We start from the raw sequence: 12603 nt of genomic DNA, 5'->3' as shown, positions 1-12603 counted from the left end.
TCAACATCACACAGCCGAGAGGCTCCGGAGTGATTAAACGGGATTCAGTCATTAGGAGCTGGCAATACAAATGTGATTAATTACACAACGCACTGTAAATTGTGAAATGAGTTTGATGGGGTTTTTTTTTTTTTGAAAACATATGTTTCTGCTTCATGGGGTGTCAGAAGTTGGAGTCGTGGTGAATGAGGCTTGTTTGCTGTTTCCATGATAATTTGGGAGTGTGCTGGGTCATGGGAATGGTTAGATTTCCACTGTTGTCCCAAGCTCTGGTTGTGAGCAGTGAGAGTTGGGGAGAATTGTGGGCAAATCCTTAAATTGGATCTCATGAGTCCAGCTTTGCTGTTTGTACTTCACTAACTCAAGCACAGTGGCACCAGCTTCCCCCTGAGTCCTGCCAGGGTTTTCCAGTAAAGAATCCCTTTGCCTCTTGCCTCTGAAATGCACCTTGGTGTTGGGGGTGTCAGGCTGAAACTGGTAATGGCTTGCTTTTTTCTTTAAAAACACTGCTGGTGGGGAAAAAAAAAAGTGGATATAAGTTAGAATTGGAGGATCTTTAAGGTCCCTTCCAATTTTAAACATTAACCAAAACTTTGATGCTTTTTTTTTTTGGTAATTGATGTTTCTTCTGATGTGTATTAAACAATATAATGCATTCAATAAACTTTGAAGCATCATCCCCGCTCATTCTCCCCCTTCTGTAGAATACAGAAAATGAAAACAAAAAACCCTCAAATCCCAACCCAAAATCAAAATGTATTTCTTGGATATCACATCCCTCTATTTGTCTTCTGTGTTTTGATGCTTTTATTTGTAGTGGATATTTGCTGTCGACTGTTGGCACAGCCAGGGAAAAAAACGTAACTGTGCAGTGAACTGGTTTATGCTTTATGTAAGAACATTGTGCTGCTGTAAATTTGTTGGGTTTTACAGAGCTGTCTCCAAAGAATATCCTTCAGAAAGCGGCCGCGGGGTTTGGAAGTGAGAAAAGGCACTTAGTATGGGGGAAAATTGGATGGGTTTGGAGGTGTGAGGTCAGAGCCCTGGGCAGGATATTTATGCTGCAATGACATCCCTGGACAGAATGGCCCATAACTTTTAGGTGTTGTTGTGCCACAGAATCCATATGGGGTTGGTGTGTGAGATCCCAAAGACACAGGGCATGGAGCTGCCTATTGTGTCCATTGCCAAGGCAAGCCAAGGAGAGGATGTTCAGTGTTCAGGTCAGGATAACGAAACCTCCAGATTTTCTTACTTCCACTTTGAGGCACCAGTGACACCTGGGGCAATGCAATTTTACGTGAAAGACCCCAATTCATCCCCACTGTTGGCATGGGCAGTGTGTGCCCAGTGCTGCCCAGGAATGCTGATTGGGGTCTGAGCCAAGCTGGTGGCTGGCTTGCAGTTATTCTGGCTGTGGTTAGGAATTCTAACTTAGATGGGAATTTTATCATTTTGCTTGGTAGACATTTTTTTCCTCTTTCTCCATTTCTGGTGTGGAACTGTGCCCAAGGAGCTGTGGAGTGCTACAGGAAGGCTTTACCAGGCTGTTGCTGGGCAAGCAGCACAAACATTCTCCCCTGTGGCTTTCAAAACTTTTAAAATCTGGATTTTACAAGTTTTGTTACATCTTTACAGGATGTCTGTGCATTTCTGTATACCTGAAGCAGCAAATCTCTGTGCCTGCAAAGATGACTAAATACTTTCTTGGTTTTCACATGGAGGGGCTACATTTTGGAAGGAAATAAATGTGCAAATGCCTGCTAAGCGCAATTTAGTGCAGGGAATTTGGTGTATGTACTTGTGTCTCATATAGGTGAATTCATAACCTTCTCATGCAGTCACACTCTGAGCTCTGTGAGCTGGTTTTGCTTCTGAGCACTTTGGTTGAGATGCTGATTTTGCCTGGATAGCAGCGCTCTTGCAATTTTATTGTTATTATTTTTTTATCTCTACGGGATAAAAATGGATGTAGAAATTACAATGCCAGGTTTCCCCCCCCTTCCCTGAATGCTCCTGAACTGCTGATTTGACAAGGCCTTCATTAAGACTCCTGGGTCTGAAGACTGGGAGCTGGAGCTCTCAATGCACATGATCCATCTCTTCTGAGCCCTGGGCACGGTGCTTAATGCACACGGAAGGAAAAAATAATCAGGGAATGTATGTGGAGGCTTGGGGTTAAGTGCCAAGAGCTGCAGAGTTTGGATGCTCATTTTCACAGCGAGCCATCACCCTAATGGACATTGATACTAATGATGGGGGAACCCCCACGGTGATGTGGTGTGTGAAGAGATTTCAAAAATCCAGGCATTGCCTGGCGTTCAGAAATGCCTTTCAGGAACTCTGTGTACACATCCAGGATCATTGAAGTCAGCCATTCCTGATTAATTTCGAAGGCTGTTGTTGACAGCAGTGAAATTTAGTTACCTTGTACCTGGAATTGAATTGGGCAGAGAGCAGTGTTATTGCTGTGTTTGAAGAGTGGGCAGTTTCTGTTTGGGTAAGAAATTTTGGAGGAGTACAAATCACTCGCTCTGAGTGAAACACTCTGACTTTGTAGTTATGCCTCAGGTTTTTTCCTGATTTATCACCGAGGTAATTGGGACTAAAATCAGCCCTTTTTATCGTGTTGGATTTTATAGCAAAGTCAGAATAATCACCCTTCATTCTTGCCTGCAGATACAAGAGAGCAGATAACTGACCCACTTAAAAATGGTTGTGTCCACAAGATATTTTTACATTCCCTTCTCAGTTCATGGTGTTGTTCATTAGGGTGGATTTTGGTACCTAGGTGATAATGTTGCAGAGTTGTGGTCCAGGTGAAATCAGTGTAAAAACACCTTAAAAATAAATTATCATAGAATTACTTGGGTTGGAACAGACCTCTAAGATCATCGAGTCCAGCCATTATAAATACATGGTAAATGCTCTGAACAGTTGAATGCTTCATCCTTAAATTCCACCCTGTTGGGGCTGGATGGCCACAGGTGACTTTTTGTTATGCTGAGTGACCAGGTAAATGAATTGGTTGCATCCCTGGAAGGCAAAGAGTGGGAAGATCATAATTCCCTTCTCCTCTTGCCATCTCCCACCTGTATCTCTGCTCCCTCTTCCCCCATTCCCATATCCCAAGGGACAGCAGTGCTGTGTCTGGGTGATTCCAGGTTTGATGATCACCTTTGGGTGAAGTCTTGAAGCAAAGGGACATGGCAAGTGTGAGTGGAGCTGATAAATTTGCTGCTGTTCCTTATCTACATAATCTGATTGCAATTGATAAGCAATGCCACCACGACAGAGCCGAGTCACTTTCCATTATCAGCGCCCCTCTCTTTTTATCCCTTTTAAAAAAATATTTTAAATACTTCAGTACAAGCCAAGTATTGACTTTGACTGAAGAGAAGTAATTAATCACAGTACTTGTAAGTAGATCATTTACTGCTTGATGGGTGCCTGAGGCTGTTGTACTCAGGGTCAGGGCAGGCAGATCTGGGTTTGTGGCACATGGGATCTTTAGGCAAATTTCTCTTCTGGTCTTGGCCAGTTTGACTTGGAAGCATAAAGCCACAGCAGTGGGATCTCAGAAGAGTGTGTCTGTATCCATAATGTTGTGTTTGGGGTGAAGACAGCTGGTCCTGCTGCATGGGAGTGCCTCAGTAGTTGGTGGTGAATCTTCTGCCAGGCAAAGTGTCTTGTTCAGCTTTCTGAGCTGCAGTGAGTTACTGGAGGGGATTTTTACAGGGTTTTGTATCATTCAGAAATAAAATTTGGTGTGATAGCACCCACTTGCCCTGTCTACACATACTGATGGTTTTCTCCCAGTGTATCCCATAGTTTCACCCATATTTGCTGCAGCTGGGTTGGTGTTCGAAGCCAGTGCAAACTTCAAGAAATGAAAGATCAACTCCCAAACCACCTACTGCTTTTTTTATTGTTAAAAAGATAGCAATTAATTAAGGACTAGAGAAACCCAAGGGGAATGGTGTGCATGTCTGTGTAGGGCTCAGAGAATGTTAGGAAGCGAAGTGTCCTGTGGACAGTGAGACAGCTTTTTGCACATGAATTTGCTTGTTTTGACCCAGAGAATATAAGCAGATAATTTCTGGAAGCCCTGAATGGCAGCAGGAAGGATAAAAGTCGCATTGTCCTGAAATTCAAAGTAATTGAATAGAAAAAACTATAAGGGAATTGTTCAGGTGAGAACCTAAACACACTTGAGCATGTGTTCATGCCTTTCTGTGGTTTGGTTTCTTTTCCTCCTCTACTTTTTCTAACCAAGGAGTGCTTTCTCATGCAGAGCTGGGCATGCAAGGATTAAAATCTGTGTGTTGGCTGTTTCTTGGGTCAAGACCATAGAAACTGCGCCACAATCTTCTTTCAGAAATGATTTCAGGATGGTTTTTGTAGCCTGAAAAAACAGAGTGCGCCAAATATTTTGAAGACAATTAAAAAAGCATGCAGAATATTCTTACTAAATTAAGTAGCTCATGTGGGCTAAACATTAATTTGAAGTTTGCACTTACTCGGTTTTATTTTTAAAAAGGTGAGATAATTAAGAGCTGTAAGAGCAAGCAGATCAATCAGTGGCTTAAAGGACCATCTACTGAGAGAATACAAGAGCTGTGCATTCTCCTACAGACACCAACTCCTTCCAGAATGTGTTCATAAGCCTGTTGTAAATTCCCATGGATGGAATCACTGAGCACTGCTGGTCCAGAAGTGTCTTTTGAGCATCTGCATTCCTGGATGGAAAGTTGCTTGTAACTTGTGGTTTCCATGAAAATTCTCTCTATACGATGTTTTCCGTGAACATTTTTCCTATTTAAGACAGGTGTATGGAAGGCAGTGTCTGGCTTCTGAAGTTGGGGTCTCATGACGTTTGTGGTTGCACCACAAGGAAATCAGATCAGCAGCTCTTGATGCACTTTCTTTTATTTTCTGCACTGCATTTGCATTTTTTTGTGATCCAGTTCCAACCGCAGAACTCCGCTGCTGTGAGAACAGAAGATTGTTTGAAGTTTTAAGGAAGAAATTTGTTTGAAGATGTCTTTAGCCCCATTTGGCTTTTTTTTCAGGGAGCCCACAAAAGAATTCAAAGCAAACAGTCGTTTTTATAAAAATTGCCATTATAGCACTAAGTAGATTTTTTTCAAAATGTTGGTTTTACTTATTTTATGTTGGAACTACTTAATGGGGGGTCTGGCTTTGTAGGGTATGAAGTGGAGTGTGTTCCCAGCCCTGAAGGTCTTGGGCAAGGATCAGAAAAAGCCTTTTGCTTAGGGGCACAGCAGCAGGGACAGCACTCAACCCCCATCCTGTTTTCACATCCAGTCTGGTTCACAAGGATGTAAATAGTTCAGCAAGACGAATGGAAATGTGGGGATTCAACCGTTTCCTGTCAAAATGCTGTTTTATCAAAATGGAAATATTTTGTGAGAACATGTCAGTTTTGACAAATTGTTTTGATGGGTGAAGTCTAAACAAATTGTTTTAGCATTCTATGTTATTTTGATATAAAGACATCTCATTTCGACTCCATCATTTAGACCTTTATAACATACTTACAACATTTATATGTTAATATTTTTGTAACTTATAAATATTGCATCGAATGTGTGACAACTTTAAAATTAAAAGAAAATGTCAATATTGTAAGCTTTCTATAGTTTTGCAATATGCTGTTTAGCTTTTAAAAAACTGCATATCTTATCACAGAGTCTCAGAATGGTTTGGGTTGGAAGGGACCTTAAAGTCCATCTTTTTCTACCTTCCTGCAGTGGGTATGGACACTTTCCACTACACCAGGTTGTTCCAAGCCCTGTCCAGCCTTAGTTTTCCTGGTTGGGTCCCGTAGCAGATCTCCAGTATAATGTCAGCTGTCCCTGCTGGATGGAGTGGCTGGAATTCCTCTATGCTGCCCTTCAGGTGCTCTCCTGCTGATCTGTGATCCTTCTCCAGGCTCTGGGCATTTACTGGCAGCAGCAGCTTTAGTTTAATATATCTTAAATGTAAATATAATACACCTGTATATAAACTTTTGAACAGCCTCAATTATTTGTTTAGAAAATAATTTTTTTTAATGAAATCACAGTGTTTTTGTTTATTTCACAATGGTGTGAGAACTGCCTGGATCCTGCCCAGCTGGAATTCCTCACATTAACTATTTTTGTTCATTCCAGTCCTAGGAAGGAGTTAAATTTTTTAATGATAAAAATAGTTCCCACACTGAGAGTGTTGTCACTTAGCAGATTAATCCGAAAGATCTTAAACCATTTTATAAAGCTGTTTAAGATGCTCTTCTTCACATACGAGAAAATTAAAACTCTGCTGTTTAGAGGTTGATGGGTTCCAGTGAGGATTCTCCAGCAGAGGTGTCGACAGGTTGCTGGTGATCCTGGGTTATTAAAAAAAAGAAACCCAACATGAAGAGTGTTTTGTTGTGTTTTGGTTGTTTTTTTATTTAAAGTATGGACAAAAAAGAGCATAATTTCACATTACTGCTTATTGGGCAGAGGTATCATGGGGCATGCTGAGGTGTTTCCAAGGGATAGCTTATTTTTAGGTGCTGTATGCCTGTAAGTTATTTATGCTACCATTCCTTTATTTTACCAAATGCAGCAGGTCAGATCTCTGGCTCTTGTTCTTGTCAATCAAGTGGGTGTCTTGGGGGAAGAAAACAGTCATGAAAAGTAAAAGTCAAACCATGTTCTTTCCATTGTCTTGTCGTTCTTTCAGATTTCAAGGTTTTTCCTGCACTTTGCAGTGTCCTGTTCTTGGGGAAAAAAAAAAAAAAGGAGAGTTTTCGTGTAAACCCATAAACTGAGAGGAGTGGGTTTCAGGAAAACAGCAACTACTAGGAAACTAGATAAAATCCCAAGAGTTGCTAATGTGATAATAGTATCTCATATTCACTGAATGGAGTGCCTGTGCCTCAGTGCTGCCATGGGACTGCGAATGTGCTTTTAATCTCTTATTTCTCTAGAGAGGCAGATAAATCTGAGCCCATTATGTGCTGAGGCTGAGGCAGGGCACTGAGATTTACGGGGTTGTAGGGAATGAAGCTGCTGTCGTGGCTCTTGGGCACATGTTCAGTGGGATTGGAGAGGATGTGGGAATGTGGGATGTGCACTGCTCCAGCATTTCCAGCTGCTCTCGGAATTTCTTTCATGCTCAGAGCGCACAGTGCAAGGGAAGGAGGTTTGAGCAGCTGATGGGGAAAGCCTGGTGTGCAGTGATAAATGCTAATGGGACTTTGCACATCAGCATTGACCAGCTGGCAGCAGCCCCTGCTCCTCAGGTGATGCCCTGGGGCTCAGGTTGGGAGCTGCTAGGTCCTGGAGTTTCCAGGCACAGCTTGGGAAAATGAGACCAGTGAGTAAAAGGGAAAAATGGCAGTGGGTCAGGAGAGAGAGGAAGGGGAGTCAGAGAGGTTGTGGGCAAGGTGAGTTGACTAGAGGAAAGTGGGAAGAATTTGAGGGATATTGGATATGATCCCTTTTTCCGTGTAGTTCAGCCCTCTGGAAGGGGAGCTCAGTTTCATAAACCAAGTCTTAATGTGGAAAGGTCCTTTTCCTTTCTAATTTAAGAATTTGCTGTAATATTTGCCAAACTAGAAGGTGTTCTCTGCAATAAATATTTTTCATGGAAGGAGGCAGTGAGCTGCAGGGACCTGGCTTTTACTTTTCCAGGTGTGGATAATTTCACTGAGGTGTGTTAAGAGTGGCTCAGCTTTCAGCAGCCCATCACTGAGTCTGGGAGCTGGTGAATCACTGCTGGTGCTGCTCAGAAGCTGGAGCTGGGCAGGGAAATGTGGGATTTTTCTCAGGTCTTTTCAAAGTCTTGGGGTTTTTTTGCTATCATGGAATCATAGAGTCCTAGAATTGTTTAGGTTGGAAGGTACCTTAAAGACCGTCCAGTTCCACCCCCTGCCATGAGCAGGGACACCTTCCACTGTCCCAGGTTGCTCCAAGCCCTGTCCAGCCTGGCCTTGGACACTTCCAGGGATCCAGGGGCAGCCACAGCTTCTCTGGGCACCCTGTGCCAGGGCCTTACTACCCTCACAGGAAAGAATTTATTCCTAATATCCAATCTCAACCTGCCCTCCTTCAGTTTAAGGCCATTTCCCCTTGTCCTGTCACTCCATGCCTTGGCAGGTGCTGGGTGGGGGAAGTTCACAGGGGTCTTTTGGGAAAATGGATCTGCTGAAAGGTGAAGAAAGCATGGCTGGCTGAAGCCCATGGACCACTCCTGAAAAACTGAAGTTATTTAAGGCAGGAAAATACTGAAAACAGGATTTTGCAAGTGGAGTTTAGGTCACCATGACGGAGCAGGATCCTTTGTCCTGGCTACCTTCCCTTCCCACCAGGTGGCCAGCCAGCTGCAAAAAAACCCAGAGTTCTCCTAGCCTGTCTGCAGGAGAGGTTCAGTAGAGCCTTTTCCTGTAGCTAACGAGTGAAAATGGGAAATAGTGGTTGAAAGTTCACTGCTTCAGTCCCCAGGTGCTGAGTCTGATATGGCAGAGCAGCACCAGCATTTCTGGAGAGGGATGCTCAGCTTGGGCACCCATGCATTGCACTGACAGCTATTCTCATTTACCCAGCAGATTTCCCTTAGTTTGAATGTATTTATTTAACATTTTGCTTGGTCCTCAAAGGCTTTTGCAGATATCATGATCATTCAGATTCACTCCATTACTACTAAAAATTAATATTTGCATTGTGGTGGCTTGAACTGTAGAACTGAGAAGGCTGATTGTGCTCTGTAGGCACAGAAGAAAGTACAAATCTCTGTTCCTACGACTTCCAGTTCAATTTATTGTCTCTCAGAGGTTTTCAGAGTTGCTTTATCTATGCCACAAAAGCAGAATAAAATAAAGGAAAACCCTAGAAATTAGATTTGTATGGGGAGGATGCTCTGAAACCACCCAGAAACTGAGAATAGCTCATTTTTTTTTTCATGTAAGTCAGTTCAGTCTGCAAACAGAGGTCACCTTGGCACTTCTGGACTTAAGAAGGCTCTAATCCAGATTTGAACGTGGAGAGACGCATCAGTTTATTTAGATGTCAAACTGTGAGGTGCAAGTCTTATAAAAAGGACAGGGGATTTTTTTTCTCTCTGAAAGGCACTGGAAGGGAGACTGACTGACAGCCAGCCAGATCTGTGAATCAAGCACCGTTACAACATCTCCAATTGGGCATCTGGAAGTGGAAACCCCTGAAATCTGTTAATCTGTTGTCAACTTTGAAAATCCTATTCTCCCCCCAAACCTCCCCCTCCCTCCCCACTCCTGCCAGCTTTGAAAGTTCAAACTGTGTTCTTTTTATCACATTTGTCATTCCTCGGTAGTGAAGCTCTGGCATTCAGAATTTGGCTGACAGCTTTGTGGGAATGAGCCAAAATGGAGTTCAACTTGCACCTTTCTGTGAGCACCCAGAGCTGTTCTCAGGGAGAGGCAGAAGTCTCAACTAGAGGGACTCCAGCCTCATGCATTACCACAATAACTGTCCTCTCCCTGGTGCCAAAATTAAGCTTGTTTTCTTTATCCTGATCTAGGTGGACAGGAATTGATGAGGTGTACACAGCAGGAGTGTTGAGAGAGAAAGTGTCATATCTAAACCATTTCTTCTCAGGCTGTTCTTTTGTCTTAAATAATGCAAAAGTCATAATTCTTCTGGAAATCATGAAAAATCAGTGCTGCAAAAGACTTAGAATGGTTCCAGGCAAGTTAAAGTGTTATTTTATGGAGTCTCAAGTCCAGCACGGCAAGGTTTGATAATTTTAAATACATTTAAATGCACTTTCAAAGTCATTTAGGTCTATAAATTGGATGTATAGCTCAAGCTGGGAAAACTGGCTTTTGGGGAAGGAGCTCAACTCAGAAATGAGGTTGAGGTAAGGTGCACTGGGCATGGCTTGTGTGTTTATCCATGTCCATTTCTATGGATTACCATGGGATAATGGTCCCACATATCCAGTTGTTTATTCAGAGGAAATGTTTAAATTTTCAAATGCTTGTGATTTTTCCCTTTTATAGGTGTTGCTAAGGTAGCAGCATAACTGCGTTCCTGATGATTCTCTGACATATAAGTAAGATTATATGGGGGAGAAAACAAAGCTTCTGATGTAATTTAATTCCCATTTACAGGCAGGTGGAATTAAAATCCAATTTCTCCATTTCTGATTGCAACTGTACAGTGCATTTGGAGAAGCGTCTCTGAAGCTGAGATTTGCTGAATTGCTGCCTTTATGTGCCCACTGATTTCACCCAGAACTGACCCAGAACTTGAATCCTAGAGGAAAAATTTATGTATTTCAGTTCAAATCTTAAAAAACTGTCTGGATACACATCCTAAAGTAATGCAGATTCACAGTGTTTAGCTCAGAAATTACTCAGTTTTTTCTGAAACAGAAATTCGTGATAAAGGAAAGACTTTTAAGTCTTTCTTCTTGCTAGTGTATTGACTCAGCAGCTGATATATGATGTTCTCAGGGTTGATTTTTCTACTTTGTTGGAAAAGCACCTGGAGTTTCTGCTCTCCTGTCAAGGAATTGAAAGTTTGCACAGCTTCTTTTTTTCCCAGAGGTCATTAGTGAACATACAAAGAGGCTTTATAAATCACACCTGAGCACAGGTGATAAGCAGGAAACACAAGCAGTGGCCAATTCTGAGTGGGAGAGATGGGGATGATAAACCACAATGTTGTAAATCACTGTCAGTGGCTGCAGTGGAGCAACACCTTCCCTTATTTTGGGATTTAACTGTGTGCACAGGTTGCCCAAGGAACTGGACAGCAAACCAGCTTTTTTACTGGTCTGAATTGCAGTTGCATCCAAAACTGTAGAGCTGGTAAACCCTGAGATGTTTCTAAGGTGATTGAATCCCAGGATGGTTTGGGGTGGAAGGGACCTTAGAGATCATCCAGTTCCATCCCCTGCCATGAGCAGGGACACCTTCCACTGTCCCAGGCTGCTCCAAGCCCTGTCCAACGTGGCCTTGGACACTGCCAGGGATCCAGGGGCAGCCACAGCTCCTTTGGGTAACCTATGCCAGGACCTCAACCCTCTAATAATGAAGAATTTCTTCTTAATAAATACGCCAAGTCCACTGCATGATACACACGTGGAAAGTTGCTGCAGTCTGCTTTGCTAAGCATTTCTTTTCTTTCCTCCCCCTTCCCCAGCAATCAAAGAGAAATACATGGACTGGACAGACTTTCTCATCCACGATCTGACTGGCGCCAGGACAGCCCCTGCCAATTTGCTGGAAGGTGTATGTATTAGATTGCAGTTCCTCTCTTCCTCGTGTGTGTGCTTGCAGTGTCTGTGTGCCACACCTGGGACCTCACCCAGCCCTGCCCAAAAATCCGTGGCAGTGTTGCCTGGGCTCTGCTGGCTCTGCTTCTGCACAGTGATGGGGAGTTTGTTTTTAGTTCTTTAGAAAGTTGGGTGCTCAAAAAGGCTGGGTGGGGAAGGAGAGCATGAAGGGCATCCGTAGGAGGGAGAACTCAGCCCTTCAGTGCCCCATTAGATCCATCAAACCCTTGACCTGAGCTGCCAGTTCATCCCTGCCCCATCCCTGGAAGTGTTCAAGGCCAGGTTGGATGGGGCTTGGAGCAAGCTGGGATGGTGGGAGGTGTCCAGCTGGGGGTTGGAACTGGATGGGCTTTAAGGTCCCTTCCAACCCAACCATTCTGTGGTTCTGTGGCACAGGGTGGAGAAGGGGTTTAGTGTGTTTATGGGTGAGGTGGCCTCAAAAAAGCAGAAGGGTCCATTTTTCAGAGTCATCCATACACCCAAGAGCCCAGTTTGTGCAGCAAAACCACAGGGTGACTTGCATCTGGGGCAGCCTCAGTGGTTATGTTTTATCCTGGATAAAAACCCTGAAAATTCACCTGGAAACTATGGGCAGCTTTTCCACCAGGGCCTGCCCTGCTCTCACATGGATGCTGTGGGGGCATTTGGAGAGGAGACAGATGGTCCTGCAGGAGCCCCTGATTCTTTCTGCCTTCTGTGTTTAGGCTGAGAGCGAGGGCATACAGGAATTTACCTTTGTGGAAGTGCTCATGTTGGCTTGTGGGAAGCCAGTGTGCATCCAGGCACTGTTTTTAATCATTTTGTCCCCAGTCACATCCACCAGCCACAGCTGCATCCCTTTTCCACACGCCCATGCAGGATGAGGTGCCTTTCAGGGAGAATTCACAGTGTACAATTAGGGATTTTCCCCCAGTCTGTGGGATAAACAGCCCTTGCAGACCCCAAACAACCCACATCCTGATTCATCCCCATTCCTGGACCAATCCTGGGCGGCATATGCAGAAATCCGATGGTGTCCAACTCCCATCTCTGCTGTGTGCCAAACCTCTCCTTTCTGCAGGCAGGGAAGAGAGGCAGCCCCAGGCAGAAATGCAGAGAGAAAACATTGTGTTGGCTCAAAGCAGTTTCTGACCCTTTCCTGGTGCTCTATGTGCTCAGTGCTGTCTGTGTCGTGCAATGTATGTTGGCCCCTGTTGACAGATTTGCTGTTCATGAGTGCTGCAGATTGTTGTTAGACTGTTAAATCAATATGTAGTGCTGCTTTTTAAATCTTTTTTTTACATGCCAGCTAGG

General features: G+C 43.7%; 1 protein-coding gene across 3 annotated transcripts in view; it reads left to right on the top strand.

Annotated features, from left to right (window-relative positions):
• Window positions 1-12603, top strand: part of SFMBT2 (Scm like with four mbt domains 2) — a 103583-nt gene that overhangs the window by 32104 nt on the left and 58876 nt on the right. For 2 of the 3 annotated variants that reach the window (XM_085082379.1, XM_085082369.1), the window contains exon 5: window positions 11178-11266. In XM_085082379.1, the coding sequence (XP_084938505.1) occupies window positions 11178-11266 (89 nt within the window). Of the gene's footprint in view, window positions 1-11174; window positions 11267-12603 lie in introns of those variants that run through there. The other variant, XM_085082387.1, reaches the window with a different exon arrangement.

The sequence above is a fragment of the Lichenostomus cassidix genome, chromosome 1Aa, assembly GCF_008360975.1.
Source record: "Lichenostomus cassidix isolate B80296 chromosome 1Aa, HeHo_3.0, whole genome shotgun sequence".
NCBI lineage: Eukaryota > Metazoa > Chordata > Aves > Passeriformes > Meliphagidae > Lichenostomus > Lichenostomus cassidix.
This window is presented reverse-complemented; position numbering and strand designations above follow the sequence as displayed.